Consider the following 19,201-nt stretch of genomic DNA (forward strand, 5'->3'; position numbering starts at 1 on the left):
TGTGTCCGGAGTGTAAGAAAGGATTCAAAACGATCAAACAGCTCAGAAATCACAAGGTAAAAGTATATCCAAATTTATAACAAAACATGTATTCCCAGTTCCCATACTCGTCAGTATTCATATATTCCTCCATTTATTATTATCAACTAAAATGGTGTGGTTATAAAAAATTGAAAAAGATTGGAAATTATTAATCAGTATATTACATAAAGATAAACGTCGTAAATTTTAACCTCTGTGATCTCTTCCTGCTTGTATAAAAACGCTTTTGCAAAGGTATTTTAAGGGTCAGACATATTTTATGTAAAATTGCCTTATAAATAAACTTATATAACACTTTATAAGTCACAATATAATTATACAATTCGATCAGGTACTTACCAAAATTTTCCTCGATTCTGAACTCAAAACATAAATAACTAGATTCTAAATAGGTACTTATAATAATATTATTTTTATAATTGCGATTGGAATTGTTATTTAATTAGAATAAAATCTGAAAAGGATTTTTTTCTCATTACAAAGGCCATTTCTATAAAAATCGCTAAGTAAAAATTTCAAATACACTCTGATACTCATACGAGTATTATGTTACACACTTGCACTACAACATTGTTTCAAATTTTAATATTCATAAAATATTATCTGTTATACAAGTATGTATGATGTCAAATCTGTATACATTTTAATAATCAAGCTCATAATTATGTGTATTAAATTAAAGTGATTTAATAAAATATTTTTTTAAGGTTTTAAATATTTTATAAGAATTTAGTAAATGTTTGATTGAGCAAATATATAAACTCGGTCCGACAATTATTATAGCAGGTAATAAAAAGGTCAATTCAGCTATTACATTTTTCGATTAAATAAATAGTTAGTAGGTACGATCCAATTAATCTGAAACGTCACAGAAAAAATGATAAAAAAATACCAAACTACGAAGTATAGATTCACGATTTACTTAAACGCGTAGAATAAACTTTTCTTAATATTTAAAAATAAGTTATTTTATAAATACATATAATATGAATATTATTTTGAAGTAAGAAAAAGAGGGTTAGTGGATGTCGCTCTGCTGTACAGTAGGTAGTGGGCCAATGTAATGGATGGTGTTAAATTTGAATTTAATCATTGTATATGAAATACGATCTGTCAGTCTATGATATTACTTAGTAATTTAGTATATTTGATGATATTATTGTGATAAAGGTAATTTATTTTACTAGTGAGCTTAGTGTTAACTTAGTATTACAGTAAATTAAATTCATTTTTGCCACAAAAAATACATTTGAAAAGTCAGTGAGTGTATAAAATGTAATAATATACTTTAAAAGTTTCAAGTACCCATGAATAATATTTTTAATTTACAACAAAATAAAATAAATCATTATTCTTGGTTATTTAATGTGTAATTTCGTCCACATTTGAATATAAAAACCACTAAAAAAAAAAAACTGTGTAATATATTTTTAGATTTGGTTACAAAATAACCTACTTGCTCGGAACTTTAAATTTTCGACCCCTGGCTATAAAAGTTGAAAATTAAAAAAATTCTAACTATAAAATTATTTGCTCATTTTCTTGATTTTTACGAATTTTGTCAATGTTGTCAATTCAAACTTTCATAAATAAATATTGTGGATTTAACCTCAACTTTTTTTTTTAATTTCCACTAACTACAACTTATGAGGAACCTTGTATTCTATTTTCAAGTTTTTTGACTAAGCGAAAATTTTTTATCGACATTAGTTTAAAATAACAAATAACAATCAAACACTTCATATGTCTATAAATAGTTTAAAACGTGTCAAAATATTTTGATGGTGTATAGATAACATGATAAACATTTAGTGAAAATTTCATGTATCTACGATATTTTTTTAAAGTTACCTCAGTGGCGTAACCAGGATTTTTTTCGGGGGGGGGGGGTATCAATTTTTTGCACAGCGGTGGTTTGGTTTTTGATCGAATACCATAGACCATTAAAATAATTTTTAAATTGTATTAACATTTCGTGGGAGGGGGGCTGCAGCCCCCTCAGCCTCCCCCCTAGCTACGCCACTGAGTTACATCAAAAACCAAAATCGATTTTGTTGAAAACCGGGTCTCCTTAAAAATTCCCGTTTTTCCCTTCATTTTTTGTTTGTTTTTCCTGCCGCTTTTGAAAACTATTGGAAATTATTTACTTTAGGGAGTCTAAAGTACCAATTAGATTCACTTTCTTACCAGAAAAGATGCTGTTGAAGAAAAAATTGAAGCACTTTTACGTTCTAAAACGTGATGACAGACACAAAAAATAAAAAATAGAAAAAACACGTTATTGTAAAATCAATTCATTCGTCGATCCGCTCAAAATCTTAAACAAATTTAATAATATAGATACCCAATTAAGTTTTTAAAATGTACTATTCAGAAATGAAAGAAACAAAACATTTTTGGTGGGTATAATGCAGAAGTAGTTTCGGCGGTGAGGTGTATTTAAGTATTTCGGATAATAATTTTAACCCATTAATTAGTTCATTTGTATTGAGTAAAACCTGTTTTTTTTTATATATCAGACCCAGTTTATACTCTCAACATTTTTATTAAACAGTGTTAACATTAAAATTAAGATTAACGACATATCAACTCATAAAAAGTTACGTTATCTTAAAGCCCCTATATTCAAGGGTGGATTGGGAATAAAAATTGGCCCCGGGGAAAAAGAAAATTCTTCCCAAATTTCGGGTTAATAATAAAATCCTTAAATAATTTTGAACAGTTTAACAGACGTGTTTAATGCTACATATACTATTGTCTACATATATTAACGATGAATTAAATTCATAATATTATTTTTTTTTGTACCTAAGTCGTACTTAATAAATTGTCAAAAATAGATTAAAATAATTATTTTTAAAAAATATTTTCCCCTTTTGGTTATATTATTTAAACCTAACAAACGTTTTAGCTCTTAAATAGCACAAAACTCCGTGATATCCGTCGATCTATATGTTTGGTTTTTTTTTACGAGTTTATCATACGATTTCGTAAATACAATACGAAATCAGCGCCAACCACCAACAAAGGCATAGGGAACAATTGAGATCACCTGTAAAAGACTTTGAATTGGTATTTAATTATAATTTAATTTTTCGAAAAATGTCGTTAAAACCTAAAAGTGCCATTATGGAAAAAAAACGGAGATCCCACGTCCTCGTGATCGAAAAATTCGGTTTGCCATCGACGACAATGGACGCACAACAGCCGAAAGAATGTTAAACAACGATAAATTGTTATAACGATCGGCGATTCTCATATTATATGTAACGATTATACGATATCACACAGGCGATCCACCAGAAAACCAAGAAGCCGCCGCCAAAGTCCGAACTGACGTGCGAGCACTGTTGCCGGGGCTTCTCCACCAAGCACATGTTGCACCAACACATCGCCAACGTGCACGTCGGCGTGCGGCCGTACACTTGCGACGTCTGCGGGTACTCGACCGCCTTGGCCAGTTCGCTGAAACTCCACCAGCGGTTGCACACCGGCGAGAAGCCGTTCGCGTGCGACGAGTGCAGCTTCCGGACCGCCGACCACAACACCCTGCACAAGCACAAGATGCGGCACACCGGCCGGAAGAACTACACTTGCCCGTGGTGCGACTACTCGTGCATACAGGCCTCGGCGTACAAGAAGCACCTCAAGTCCAAACACCCGGGTACGTGTTGTAGGTGTATTATATATGTATAGCTTATGATTCGGGCGTGTCGTCAGCACGTGTGCGTGTGGGGGGGGGGGCATTACCGCCGCAGGGACGGACTGGCCCCAAAACGGGAGTAGTAGCCGAAGAAAAAAAAAATATATGCTCGAACACAGTTTAAAAAAAAATATTTTAGGTTTTTTTAACGGGGGCTTACTTCGTACGGGTTATCTACAAATCTACCAAGCAATTTTTGATGGCCACATTGGTGAATACCTAAATACTATGTAGGCACGTCTACGGTTCTACCCACACATTCCATATACTAATACGTTTTTTTCGTGAACAGTATATACCCATCTGTAAGACTGGACAACAACAATAACAAAAAATATTTTAATTACTAGATAGTTTTACACATTATAAGTCATAAACAATAGTTTCTCTCTTTGAATAAAATATTATTGACGCATAATTAATTTCCAACCATTCCAAAACTGACAAATATTTTTGAAAAGACTGAAAATTAGTGAACGACTTAATAATTATCGAGTATAGTTCTGTTGGGTCCCCTTGGCTGCTGCACATTTGTTTTTAAAAAATAATTATAATATAGGTATAAATTGTTTATATCATTATTTGGCGTTGTTTATTATTTTTTTCACTCTTATAAATTCAATTTGGACTCATTACACCCAGTCACTCAAAAGAGTATACATTTAGAATAACTTGCAAATTTATATCTAGGCATCAAGTGATTATTATAATAATAATTAATAAGATATTTTATGGTATATCGACACAGGAATGGACGACGGTATCGTATATAGCTGTAACATGTGCAATTTCAAGACCATTCGTAGAGATGTGTATATGATGCACAATGTCAAACACAAGGAAGAAACTATGCACATTAACCCCATGAGTGTTCAAACAATCGACTTGGATGAGGTAAATCATGTACACTAAGCACAAAATAATCGTCTTGGCGTAATGCATATGAGTTACGAAGGTATGCTTGATATATTAACCAATGACTGTTTTTTTTCTTTTTTAGGTGCTCGATGAAAAAGAAAAATTACAGTCCGAAATTGTTGAACAACCTTACTATCCCTTCAACACTATCAGAGTTAAACCGATAAACACTATAAACGAGACCGTGGAAGACACTATATAAAGATTAGGTTCATCTTCTTTTTAATGGCCTTCTAATCTTTAGTAAAAAATCTTTCAGTTGACAACTGATTTCAACACCAATAGTACTATGTCGAAGAATAATGTGTGCAGAGGATTTGTCACAACATTGTACCATCAGAGCAGTTCAAAACTATTGTTGTTTGAGCAACCTCTAACTGTTGTTAGAAAAATTGCCTGACGTTCTGACAATAGTTTGATTTTATCAGTATGTATTTTGGAATAAAAATAAATACCTTTTAATTTTAAAATCCAATTGGTTTTTATTGTTTTTAAAATAATACCTTTGTACACACTTACAATGCTTACATAGAAACAATTTAGGAAATTAAAAAAAAAAATCTGACAATATAAATAAAATTAACGTTATGAACAACTATACATAACTTTGTAGGCCTGTTTTGTTTGTATGGCCAAATCAAAGGATTCAATTCATATAAAATATATTTACAAATAATTAAGTACATTTTTTGTTCTTGTTTATACAATAGTTCAGGGGTTTTCAAACTGTGCGTCGCAACTTCCATTATTATTAAGGGAGGCATTGTGTCTGCAGTAAATAGTGTAAATTGTTTATTTTCTTATTATCATTATTAGTATGAGCCATTTAAATGATTTTAAAAATCGGAAGAGCGGTGTACCCAAAAAGGTTGAAAACCACAGCAATAGAATATATTCTTGAAGTCTTTCCTGTTGTCATGAAAATACATTTAGCTGTACATTTAATAAGAGGTTCTTAATTTATTTTTTATTATTATAAACATACAAAACATTGACTCCGATTATCTAATGATCAACTTAGTAAACTGATAGAAATATTGATTGGAGTAGTAGTATTGTATCGTTAAAAATTTTTTCGATAATTTTATTAAAAAACTTACAAAGAAATATATTCTATGCACCATGATTTATTATTTAGAAATTCTTGGCACAATCATGTTGTCAAAATAACAAACAATGATTAGATTCTTTTTTTGAACTTAACTACAAAAAAAAGTCCTATTTAGTTATTAGGCAATGACACGTAAAAGGTATACCTATGTCCTATATAGTATATCACATCTTATAAATAATAACTATAACTAAAAGACTTAGAAATCTTTACAGAACAATCCCATACAACATAAATGTATTTAAAAATATACTTTTCACACGCAGAGTTAAATCATATATGATTAAATATTTTAACACCCAAACATGTCAATAATAAAATAAATAAAATGTTCCTAAAAAGTTATTGAAAGTATAATATGGTGTATTATAAAAACAATCACTACGATTAAATCATGGGCATAAAATTATTTTTTTTTAACTCCTAGGGTTTATTAGAAAGTTGTTATAGTAATTTGAATTTTGATTGAACATGAATAAGTACATTTTACAATATTATTATAATCAGGGAGCAAAAAATAATATGGCAATATTGCAATAGGGAAATAGTACAATTTAAAGTATATTTTTTAAATACATTTGTGTGGCAAAGTTACAAAAATTGTTCAAAAAAATGTAAGTAATATTATATATTTATTATAAATGTTTTCAGACTTTATTACAATGGCATTAAGATAAGGGACAAGGGTTGCAAAAAACTTAATTTAACACATAAAAAACTAAAAAATAAATAAATAATTAAAAGTCGAACATTTAAAATTCAAATTTGATTAAACGAAAGTTGTTCTTTAAAAAGAATTATGGAATGTTTTTAAAAAAATGTTTTGTAAATTTGCAAGTATTTTTCTTAGGTATATAAAAGTATAAGCAATATAATACCTATCTTTGATATGCAAACGACCAACTAAAAAAGTATTTTATGCATTGAATTATGTTACATTTGATCAATATTATACATAATTTTATAAAAAGAAAAGTATGATCTAAAAAAAGTTTAAAATTTAAAATAAAATACCAAATATTTTGCAACCCACTTAGGAACTGTTTATAACTATTAGGTATGAAAAAAAGAGTAGATTTTTTGGCATATTTTCTTCTTAATAACTACATTTTTATTTGTATTGCATAGACTAGAAAATTTAAGTCTTCAGAAAATTTTTAGTGTTGTATCTTGTATAATAAGAAAGTTGTATGGATATTAAGTCGAAAAACCTTTGCTTAGTAAAAATGCAAAATAGAATAAATCAACTTAATTTAAATAAATACATGAGGAATATTTACAAATGATTATTGGTAGATTTATTATATACCAAATAAAAAAAGTAGTCTTTAGAGAGACTTGTATGTAAACATAATATTAGTTATTATAATGTACCTACATAAATTATAAATATGGCACTTAATGTTGCTCGTGCTTCCGTCTTTTAAGGAATAAAGCTTCATGAAAATCGTCTGAGCTTAACTTGTTTCTATCGATATGTAATGTTGAAAATAACTCACCGTCAGTCATTGATTTCGGAAATGTAAACACACATCTACTTTTGTCGGCCATATTAGCTGAAGCACACATCCTGTCTTCATTAAACAAAGTTTGATAGGAATGCGCTTTATTTGTATGGACAACGTTGCATTCTTTGCATGAAGTTAAATTGTCTGCTGATGTACCTTTGTAAAGTGGCTTTAACATAAACTTTGGTACTGTTAAGCTTGCTGACCTCAGTTGACGGCCTGATACTGGTGACTTTGTTTCTGGTGTACGATTTATAGATACACCAGATATGAAGAGTGTTGGTGACTTTGGGATACCGGTATCTGATTCTATATCGGCAGATATATCATTATCAGCACTGTCTTCAGAGTGACTGCTGAACTTTTCGATTCTAATGTTCAGTTCAGGCTTGATAGATAGTTCTTCAGGAGTTTTAGATTCTTTCTCTAATGTTTCATCTGATGTGTCTAGGGCAGCGGTTTTTCCAATTTTACTTAAACGTTTGGGCAATGTAATGCTAGAGGGTTTAGATGAGTTTTGCCAATACAGTTGAGCTAAGATATTGCACAGCTACAGAAAATAAATAATATTAGTAAGATGCTCAGCAAAAATATTCATGTTACATATACTTTTTTGTCCGAACTTATAGGAGCGGCAATATTGCTGTCATCTAAAGATGTGACTGCACGGCATTCACCATTGTTGTTAATTTCCATGAGAATAGAAGCAGTTCTTCTAGGAAATACTTGAAAACCGTGGTTCAGTTTTCCGCGTTTTCTATCTATTTTATCTTGTCTGTCATCACTGTTCATATGATACACATTAACACAGTATCTAAGCAAAGAAATCAAATTATAGACAACTTTTTTGGGAAATAAATTGCACACAACAAACAAACCTTCGATTATTTTTGTACAAATCTCTACGTGAGAGTAAATCACCAAAAGACAATGATCTTCTAAGATTTTTATTTTCCATACGACTGTATATGTCTTCACTAAAATCCAAATAATAACTGTTTTTGTGCAAATCTCCTACTTTAAATACACCATCATCAAGTTTAATACCACTACATCTGAAAAAAAAATGTAAAACAATAAAACATATAATTGTGTACACACCAATTGAGTTTAATTATGAAACAAATATATTACTTTGGTAAGATAACAGGAATATCTGTTTTTAAAATAGTATTCTCTGGAATATTTTTTGAAAGTAAAATTGTTTCACTGTTGTCTGTAGACTTAGAAACATTTCTGGATTTAGCCATTGCAATTTCGTCTAAAGACATCTGTAAAGCCATTTGCAATTGCTGGTCATCATCATTTGAATCTTCAACAACTTCTTAAAAAATATATAAATACAAATGATAAATTGTTTTTTTCAATAAAACTATAGGTTAAAATTAGTATTCACCTGAATAATTTTTGCTACAACTTGCTTCTTCAATCTCTGACCTATAAACAAATATTAGTGTTTATAACAATAGTTATAGTTTTTAATTAATTATGTTTATTTGAAAAAAATAAAATAAAAATGTACTTTTTCTTTAGTTGAGCATCTTTTATCATTTGAAGTCTAGACATTTCAAGTGCAACAATAAGGTCCATTGCAAAAGTACCAACAATACTGGTGCGCTTTTCCTTTTTTCCTATAAAAATAAATTAGTAGGTAGTTAGTTCAACTCAAAATAATAATTATTATTACATTAAACTAAGTAGTAAGTACAATTATTTAACTTACGTTCTTCTAGTAACGTTTTGTGAGTATTTTTGCACCTTAAGCTACAGTATTCATGAAACTTTGATGTTCTAGGATTCCTCACTCTTGCTTTTTTACAGTGCTCCATTTTACACTGGCCAAACACACTCACAGCTAGAGCTCGATCCAATTCAGTTTCCTTGTTTAAATAATAAAAAAAAATTCAAATGTAATGTAAAACCCTAACTTATGGTAATTTTAATTTTCTAACCTCTTCTTCATCTGAACAACTTTCAGGCCAATCTAATATGGCAGTGAGGTTACGATGTCTTCCTTTTGAATCTACAATCCATGGATTATCTGGATCGATTTGAATTGAATCTCCAATTGCTTTCTTCAATAAATCCTAGAAATTTTTTTGTTTTGTTTATTTATTAAATCTTTATTTTCAGAATTTGTATACTCACTTTAGCAGTAGCATTTATATGCTTTTGAGACATGGTGGTTGATTTTGGTTTGGTAACATTTGGTGGAATAGAAGGCATGCTTTTTAAGGATATAGATCCATCTGATATGGCATTGATGAATTCATGGCGTTTTCGTCTTAATATACTAGTAGTATTAATTATGGCACTTCTTGGATTACATAAATATTGTCTTAAAACCATCCCTGATAACTTTTCAGTAACTTCTTCAACTTCATTCTAAAAAATAAAACAAATTCATAACTTCTAAGAAAATTGAAAATCTGAAAACTCTAAATTCTACTAAAAAGTATAAAAAATCTTTTTTACCATATTATTAAATTTATATCAAGTTTGTTAATTTAAAGTTTTAAACCAATTAATTAATAATATACATTTTTTAAATTTTACCTGCATAAACTCTAAAATATTTCTATTATATGCACTATATAGCATATAAAATCCATACACATAAGATGCACACAGAACACGTTTTGCTTTCTGCACTTCAACAACTGCATCTTCTACAAACTTTGTACGCTCGTCATCTATAATAAATCAGAGTTTTAAGCAATTATGTTATGGAATTTGTTGTATAGAATTTAAGAATAGATACCTTCGGATATATTTAAGGCAGCTGAAAGAGCTACTCTCCAATTTTTGACAATTTCTACAAACAATTCTTCCATTGTGCGAGTCACTTCATGTTTTTTAAATTTAGTATAATAATGAAGAAATTTACTTAATTCCAAACTTTGCTTATTTTTTTGTTGAGCCTATGGGCAATAATTATAGTTAAATATGAAATAATTAATAAATAGACTGAAATAGTTTACTCATATATAAAAATAAAGCAATAACAAAATAATTAAAAATTTAGTTCCAGAATGCATATAATGGTTTAACAAATTTAATTTAAATTCTTGGGCTTTGCAAATCTTCTCTTTAATTTACATTAGCACCAGCCTATTAGTCAGCTGCTTGGTATTAGCAAGCCTGAGAGCAGTCTATCAGACTACCAGCCAACAATTATTGTAATGTTTCTTACTATACTTGTATTTGGTTTTGTTGATTCACCTACTCTCCATGCAGATACATAAGAGTAAGCAAATATTTTATGGGCAAGCAACCTCTTCTACGGCAGTTTTTGTTAATTTCATTAATTTTAATAAAAAATTGTGCGTAACCATCGTTTTTAAATTTTTAAATTATTATAATTACAACTTATGAGCATTTTGTATTAAATTTTTTAAGCTTTTTGACCAAGCTAAAATAACTGTATGTTGTATAAAGCTTAAAAGGCATCAAAATATTCCTATGTACAAATAGAAAATACTAATATAAGCATTTGGAGAAAATGTCAAAATCTATAGTTATTCGTTTTTCACAACAAAATATTAAAATTGATTGAGAAAAAATAGTTAATTGAAAGGTGAATATCCAATGTTGAAAAACTTTGGGCTTTAAATGCTTATAAAAACTGATTGTGGTTTGAAATCTTAGATTTAAAAATAAATTTTTTTTTATGAATTTCATTAAAATTCAAACCTATAAAAAATATTATGACTAATGTGTTTTTGACATTTTTGACATTTTATATAAACATTTTATGAACAACCTTGTATTCAATTCTTTAACATTTTAACCAAGCTAAAATATTGAGAATAAAAAAAAACTACATAAGATCAAAAATGTCTTGATATGTATAAAATAGCTTAAAAACATATACAATTTAATGACAATTATAAGCGTCTACTGTTTTTTGTTTTTGAGTTATCTACAGTGTATATTCTACATAAAAAAAAACAATACTGATTTTGTCAAAAACTCGTATTCCATATTCCAGCTTTTCCTTAATTTTTTTTTATTTTTCCTGATTATTTTATAAAGAAAAGAATTAGGCATTTTCAATGTTTACCACTTTAGAGTACTAATTTACTATACTCAGAATCTAAAATAATATTATTTATTACGTTTTAATGTAACACGACTATGATAAATAATTACAAAAGTAGTAATAGTAGTAGATATTATTATCAATTGCTAAGTAAATATCATAATCACAGTTACATTTACCTAAAAGAAATAAACAATAATTATTATGAGGGTAATATTCATACTGGGGGGAGGTGTAAACCCCCCAAGTCAACCTATATATGTCTATGTACAGATATCAACTTTATAGTGTCTATCCATTGACTATAAAACTCCACTCCCTATATAACCTTATTCTGCCACTAACTACCTTTATGATTCTCTTCCACACTGTTTCATTTGTCTCGCCAATAACCCCCTTGGTTAACTATACGAAACTTGTTATTACTTTAAAGTTTAAGTCTTTCAGTTAAAGATACTTGCATGTATATTATCATTGCTTTAGATATTATAACACATTTTTTGTTTAAATGAAAAAATTAATTCACAATACCTACATTTTTTTAAAAAATACTTTAATATTCGTACTTACTTCTTTTACAAGAAGTCCACGTTTTTCATCAGCTTTGCAAACAGCATTCATACGATTGCAACGGAAGAAACCGCCAGTAGCTGAACCATGTTTTTTCCAGCTTTCTTGACATATCCAACAAAATTCAAACTTACACTAAAACAAAAAATTAAACATTAAAATAGTAATATTTAATTATAACATGCGAAATTGATTTTAATTAAAAAATATATTATTTTTTATTGAAAATCTATGAAAGTAACTTTTTATTAATAATTGATTAAAATCTAAAATATAGTACCTACCTTAGATAATGATTGAATATTTGTTTTATATTCAGTAAAAAGTATAAGTATTGAAGAAATTTACCTTTGAACACTTCATATGATTACAGCCTTCATTTTTCTGTATGGGCGAGTTACAATTTGGACAGGGTTTTGAATTTGTGACCAGCCATAAACTATTAGCAGCTTCTTCATACTCTGCGGTTGTCTCACGTATCTTATCTGGTTTAACTTCAGATATTTTAGTCATCCACTGAGACCATTGTTGACAACTGCACGGAGTATGAGCATCACCCATACATTCCCTATTGAATAATAAATACATAAGACGGTACAAGTAACAAAGTAATGCTTCAAAATAAGAATAAAAGTGTTGAATTATTATTAATAGCAGCTTTTAAAACCTACCAACAAAAATAATGGCCTCTGCCGCAATCAACTGAACGTGCAATCTTAGAATTAGGCTTTGGTTTTCTAGTGATTGGTAGGCGAACAGCAAGTCCACAGTTTGGAACAGGACACCATTTAATGGACCGGTTACTTTCAACAAAAGACTATAACACATTTAGAGTTAAATGTTATAAATTAAAATAAAGTATATATATTTCTATAAGCCCTATTTACTTCAATATTAAGATCAAAATATCTTCGAGCCATTTCAGGACTAACGACATTTTCAATAAGTTCAGTTGGAACTAAAATATGGCAGTGTAAAGCTGGGCAACAAATGTTGCTAGAGTCTTTTCTTTTAATTTTATAAGTTAAGTATTGTTTCCAACATGAATTACAAAACTTATGTTCACAACACAATTTAATTGAACAATCAGATAACGGCAGTTCATTCAAGCAAATATCACACTGAAAAAATACATAATTATTTGTAAATAATTAAAATATTAAGCTAACAGTATAGCATTTATAGGAAATAGGATATTCATAAAATTTAAAATGTATTACTTTATATAATTAACATCGTACGCTGACCTTTGTAAGTCAAGAGTGAGTAGTGGGTTAACTTATACTGATAATTTTTCAAAAGAGGGTAAGTTCATAAAAAAATTAACTCGATTCAGTTAAGTTAAGTCAACATAATGAATGAGGGGAGATTGTCTTCCTTTATAAGATCTGTATGACTATTTTTAAATGGTACTATAAAAATTCAAAATATTTATTTATTATTATGATAAAAAATATATTTTATTATCAACATGATACACATAATGATTATAGTTGTACATTTTACATCATCGAGTAACTGACCACTATCATTCAATGGCACACCAGTCTAGGATAGGTTAGGCTAACCTCCTGGAGAGCATGCAAAATGTAAAATTTATCAAACATTAAACTGATTTTTTTTATTGATTGGATAGGGAGCTGTAAGAAAAGAGTGGGAATTTCTATAGCAACAGTATATAGTTTTTTATTTGATTTTGCACTGCAAATATGTTTTTTTTAATATCGCAATAAAAATAATAACTGTGTGGTCCTTGGCCTATTAATTTTTCTAGTTACTAAATTTAAGTCCACTTTAAATTCATACAACTTACAATAGTTTGATCATTAACATTAAGTTGAGCTTCATCATTTAAGTTTGTCTGCTGTAATAACCCATTCAAGTAAAATTTTTTGGTTGACTGCACAGACATGGGTACCTGTACACCAGCAATTTGACAACACTTGTCTGGGTCACGAACCCATCTTTCAAGTAAAATCTCTCTAGACCATTCTATAACATTAAAGAAATATTTAAGTTATGCAGATTTTATATATTTTTAGTTGGAGAAAATGATAACTGTACCATTATTCCTAAGTAATGCTTCAGCAGTAAATAATGGCAAATTCAACATATCAGCAGTTTCTACCAATAACTGATCTTTTGCTTCTTGTAAATCTTGTGTGCGCAACCCAGCATATGTTTCCTCCTCTCCAAAATCATAATCATCCACAACAGTGAATATATCTTTCAGGTCTTCACCCTTAATAAAAAAATACATACTAACTATAACTAAAATATATAAACTTTAATATATTAATTTAATTTAATATTATCAGGTTTTTGGATGATACCTTAAATTTTTTAATAATTGTTCAGTATAAATATATTATAAAAACACTTACAAAAACCATTCGAGACTCTAATTTACGAGCTAAGGTCTCATTTCCATTTTTCACAGCCAAATCACAAGCAGTCTCTTTTTGGTTATTAGTCTTGAATATTGGGGCTCCTCCATGTGAAAGCATCAAATCAACACAGTACTGTAAACCCGAAGCCGCTGCCAGATGCAATGCAGTGTTTCCATCCTATTAAAGTTATGACCATTTTAATATATTTTAAGAAAATTATATTTATTTTTGGTTGAATTACATTATTTTGAACACTCAGTCGTATTTTCTCTCTCCTTCCATCTGATAATTCTACCCCTTGCCAGTTTAATAATATTGTTACACAGGCAGCACGTCGTTCCTGTGCAGAGTAGGGGCTTTGTGGAGAAAGAGAACAAACTGCATGAAGTGCTGTTTCATTAGAGTTATTCTTTTTATTTGGATTTCCATTATGCTCATTTAAGAATGCCCTATAATTCATTAATAAATATTTATTATTACATAAACAATAATTAAATGAATACAGCAATAATTTACCTAAGTAAGTGTTTCATTCCATGTTTTGCTGCATAATATAAAAGAGTATTATGGTTATGACTATCTCCATAGCTCCAATTGGGGTCTAGAGTTTTAAGTTCCGGAGAGTTTGAATACAACTACAAAATAAAATAGTTAAAATATTGTAGGTACTTACCAGTGTTTTGTTTCATAAAATGTTTAATATTTACCCGCATAGCAGCGTATTCATCCCCTCGCTGTAGATGTTTTTTGAATTTGGTAGACGTACCACCCATTTTGCTTTTTTTATAGAATATACCATATCTATCTGCTTTCAAATATCCATACTGTTTTCTTTTTTAATATTAAATTTGTTATGAGAATCATTCTTAATGGCAAGACTAAAATTATAAAACCATTATTAATTAAATACAATATTTCTAAACATTAGTCAATAACTAATAATATAATTTAATAGGTTTACTTCATATATTCAATTTAAATATGAATAATAATGAAAAAAGATGTATACCTACTTTATTACTGTTTTTATTATAACGCAATTGCGAATCATATAAGAAAATAAACGTAGATAACCTCTTTTGATAATTTATATGTGTGTACATAAATAATAATAATGATTTATAACAGTAGTGTATATTATCTAATTAGTACTTATCCAATACATTTAGAAAACTCAACACCAACTATATAAATACAGGATATGATAAAAATAAACGTCTGGTTTTCTTTTAAGCAAGAATATTATCAAAAATATAAAGATAATATAAAATACGAGAAGTAATCTAACACAGAAATATTTAAGTCAATAATTACAACAAGTTAGTCTTCAATATTTATACAAATAATAAATATTATGAAATAACAACATTATACTATTGTTCGTATTACACACGGCTCTGTCTTTTCTTTTGTTAACCATAAAGGTAAGTAAAAAATTTCAACAGAGTATTAAATTTCAAATCGTATCCAAAAGTAAATTACATTTTATAATTTTCTTGGTAATTTTATAACATATTTTGTATTTAGAGTTGTGTTCATTTAAAATGCATATTTAAATCAAAAATAATGTCAGATTTTTGTATAACTAAAAAAAAATATATTAATTTTCACTAAGTATTTTATTACTATTATTACTGTGTATTTATTAAATTTGAAAACCTAAATTGATTTACTTAAGTAGGTATTACAAAAGTGCATTTTTTATGTTTTGTCAAAATATTATTTAACATAATTACTTCACATTGACAAATCATGCTCTAATGTTTCTAACTTATTTTAAATAAATAATTACATTATATTATCTGTGCCCAATAAATACTAATAAATTGGTTTTTTCAACATATTAATGTATTAAAAACAAAATGCCATAGATGCTGCATAAATATAAAGCATGGCCAATTTTGATGTATGATATACTGAATACAACATAATTTTCAAATTATGTTTTATACACAAATAAAGAATAAAATGAGTAAACAAGGATTATGTTTTGATTACGTACAACCTCATAATTTTCTTTTAAAATGTATTGTATTTTTTATAAGGAACTACAACCAAAAACATTTTGACCATAAATAATTACTAATTTTTGACATTTGACATTTTCACTATAAATTTAAGCATATTATTAATTATTAACTCAGATTGTAAGTATTATTTTATTTACACTTATGTACCAACTATTAATTTTTCAAAATATTCATATTCTCGGAAAAATAAAAGGATTAATCTATTCATGTACCCTATTGTTATCTTTCAATGTCATTAATCATAAGTTCCTCATGTATAACACGTTTCAACCTAACAAACACATTATGAAGTAATTCTATGTGTGTCAGAAAAAATATGAATATTGGGTATAATATAGATAAAATTGTTTAAAAAAATATATTATATTAATGAAGCGTATAAAAGGAAAGTACAATAAAAAACAATGCTTGACTTGCAATTTCTATTAGTTCCTAAATATCCATTATGTTTTGGTAGGTATGCAGAATACTATATAACATCTGTGGTTTTCGTGGTTTAATAAACATTGAATCTAAGTCATACCGAGCAATTTCCTTTTTTAACTTGACTTCATTGTAACTATAGACTTTAGTAATCGAGTACTAAGCATTTAGATAGGATAAATTAAGATGGGCATTAAAAAGGTAAATATTAAATATTTTAATTTATTTAATGTTGTTAAATCACTAAACAAATTTAATCACTTAAACTTTTTTTACTAGTGTCAATTAGCATCAATAAAATAAAGTTTAACGCTAATAGAGTATAAAATGGTTAATTATATTTTTATATGTTGTAACAGGTTTTTTTCTTTATTATTTTTATTGTATCAATCACAAAAAGTTTTGGGGAAAATGATTATACACCACCACAAAGCATTGAAGATACAGAAGATGAGCCGATTTACAGCAATCATAAATACTTTGATGAAGATTCAATGGGTTCGATACAAAAATGTAATACATCTATAATTACAATAATATTATACTTATTTATTTATTAAGATGTTGACTGTGTTCTGACCCTAATTGGATTACTAAGTATTGTTCAGCAACATAGTCGAAGCCATTTGGTGTCAAATAAACATTTTAAATGAATTGTTTATTATTTTGTATGTGTAGCTTGAAGTTACTTAATCATTGGTAAGTATGGTTCAATAGATTGTGTTGGTTAATTCGAAGTTGAAGGGACTGATAAAAAAGTCTGAATAAGAGTAATATACAATAATATGAAATTCCTAGTGACCCGGAAAAAGCTTGAGGTGACAATGATTTTGAGTTAACCTGTTCATAGGTGTGACTATACAGCAGTAATTTCTATGTATAAAAATATGTACATAGTCAACATGCTTAAAAAAAATAGTATTTGATTTAATCTAGATTTAGAGGAAAATATTCTATATTTTGTTTATTTGATCATTCAAATTTTTTTAATGAATTAAGATTCAGAAATGTTATATTGTATTATTAAGTACTATCTTCACAATTTTCATAAAAATGTTTAATTCAAATAATCGGCAGCAATGTGATGAGTGAAATTGTATACATTTACATACATTAAAAAAATATAGGTAGTCTTGTACTGATGTATATGCAATATGCATAAAATAGAAATTAGAAATATATCCCAAGGATCTGTTTAGTTTGAATATCAAATGTTTAATACAAAAATATGAATATATAATACTGGGAATGCAGTCTTTCTTAACACTGCATGCCTAGTAGAACAAAATAATTTATAGCACCAATAAATATAAAGTATGTAAGTACCAATTTAAACATGCATAAAATGTGAAAATGTACCAATACAATTCAATATTATTAATTTTTATCTCTATTACTGGTTTCTTACTCACAAAAGCCCAATAATTTTGTATTCCATGCACCTACACTTATTGAGCATGTTTAAAATATATTTCACTAACAAATTCTTATGGAAAAAAAATTAGTATAAGTGATTTATCAGTAAAATCGTTTTATTAATTTATTAGATGAACCGGGGAGAGTTCAAATTAAAGTCTATAGGGGACCTGACATAAACGAAAATGATGAATCGTATGCAGCGCACGGATTTTGGGTCAAACAACCATCAGAAGATTATTAGTGAAGACTATTTACTTTGTATATTAATTTTAATGTAAATATAGGTAGTATTTATTAAAACATTTCTTTTTTGTTTGTATTAATAAACGTACACGTTTGGTCAAAGTAAAGAGCTTGTGATCCAATTACTACACCAAAGCAAAATGTTTATTACACCAGCAATAGTGTTAAACGACACACATAGACACATAGCAGCAATAAGTGTCTATTTCAGTTAATGTGCCTATGGGCTATATTACGTTTATATTTAAAAATCATTTATTTAGCATAATATACTCACAATAAACTCGAAACTTGGAGTTTATATTATGTCTGTGTTATTTTATTGGACCGAGTAACTATTATATTTAAGACTTGACCATGCATTTTCGTACGATGGAAGCGAAAGTATGATACGTGTGTCGTCGAGTTTTGGTCTTCATTCTGTTTGTGTTTCCGTTCCCGCGAAACAACGAGACGATTAGTTTAGCAACATATTGCTACTCCGCGTACCAAACACGATTTAATGTCCACTGAATTCAGACATCGGACATTCAGTTTCCACTTTCCAGAATCGGAATTCCGAAGACAACAAATAATAATTACTACAACCCGTAATGAAACATAATAATTAATAATAATACTATAATAGGTACATTTTATCAAAACAAAAACAAGAGATTGCGCCCGCGCGAAAATTCCCCTGGAACAATAAACACATAACTCTTTCGACTTATTGTCGATAATTTTACAATAATTTCTAATAGGTATCTATTGTTATTATTTATTTATACCCATCATAATCGTACTATAATAAATTTAAATA

General features: G+C 28.3%; 2 protein-coding genes across 3 annotated transcripts; one reads left to right on the forward strand and one right to left on the reverse strand.

The window, feature by feature from the left end:
• Positions 1-6: 6 nt before the first annotated feature.
• Positions 7-5,133, forward strand: LOC111035243 (zinc finger protein 271-like). The gene is made up of 4 exons (XM_022316778.1): positions 7-56; positions 3,334-3,706; positions 4,494-4,639; positions 4,746-5,133. The coding sequence occupies exons 2-4, from the start codon at positions 3,418-3,420 to the stop codon at positions 4,863-4,865; spliced, it is 555 nt and encodes a 184-aa protein (XP_022172470.1). The 5' UTR covers positions 7-56; positions 3,334-3,417; the 3' UTR covers positions 4,866-5,133.
• Positions 5,126-19,041, reverse strand: LOC111035241 (ankyrin repeat and IBR domain-containing protein 1-like). 2 transcript variants are annotated; one of them, XM_022316777.1, is made up of 22 exons: positions 18,677-19,041; positions 14,992-15,162; positions 14,801-14,919; positions 14,526-14,733; positions 14,279-14,461; positions 13,959-14,136; positions 13,708-13,886; positions 12,782-13,015; positions 12,566-12,711; positions 12,243-12,462; positions 11,895-12,029; positions 10,044-10,203; positions 9,839-9,975; positions 9,431-9,667; positions 9,235-9,369; positions 9,006-9,162; positions 8,805-8,913; positions 8,679-8,719; positions 8,417-8,603; positions 8,161-8,337; positions 7,892-8,096; positions 5,126-7,832 (listed from the first exon to the last, which is right to left on the reverse strand). In XM_022316777.1, the coding sequence occupies exons 2-22, from the start codon at positions 15,055-15,057 to the stop codon at positions 7,173-7,175; spliced, it is 3,873 nt and encodes a 1,290-aa protein (XP_022172469.1). In that variant the 5' UTR covers positions 15,058-15,162; positions 18,677-19,041; the 3' UTR covers positions 5,126-7,172. The 2 variants fall into 2 exon arrangements, with proteins under 2 accessions (XP_022172469.1, XP_022172468.1); XM_022316776.1 differs by having other exon boundaries at positions 8,417-8,606.
• Positions 19,042-19,201: the final 160 nt, after the last annotated feature.

The sequence above is a fragment of the Myzus persicae genome, unplaced genomic scaffold, assembly GCF_001856785.1.
Source record: "Myzus persicae strain clone G006 unplaced genomic scaffold, MPER_G0061.0, whole genome shotgun sequence".
NCBI lineage: Eukaryota > Metazoa > Arthropoda > Insecta > Hemiptera > Aphididae > Myzus > Myzus persicae.

Coding starts and splice junctions, on each gene's coding strand:
- LOC111035243 (XM_022316778.1), top strand. CDS start 3,418: ATGTTGCACCAACACATCGCCAACGTGCACGTCGGCGTGCGGCCGTAC. Junction 3,707..4,493: donor CCTCAAGTCCAAACACCCGG/GTACGTGTTGTA, acceptor ATATCGACACAG/GAATGGACGACGGTATCGTA. Junction 4,640..4,745: donor AAACAATCGACTTGGATGAG/GTAAATCATGTA, acceptor TTTCTTTTTTAG/GTGCTCGATGAAAAAGAAAA.
- LOC111035241 (XM_022316776.1), bottom strand. CDS start 15,057: ATGGGTGGTACGTCTACCAAATTCAAAAAACATCTACAGCGAGGGGAT. Junction 13,887..13,958: donor AGCATTACTTAGGAATAATG/GTACAGTTATCA, acceptor TTAATGTTATAG/AATGGTCTAGAGAGATTTTA. Junction 13,016..13,707: donor ATGTTAATGATCAAACTATT/GTAAGTTGTATG, acceptor GTATTTTTTCAG/TGTGATATTTGCTTGAATGA.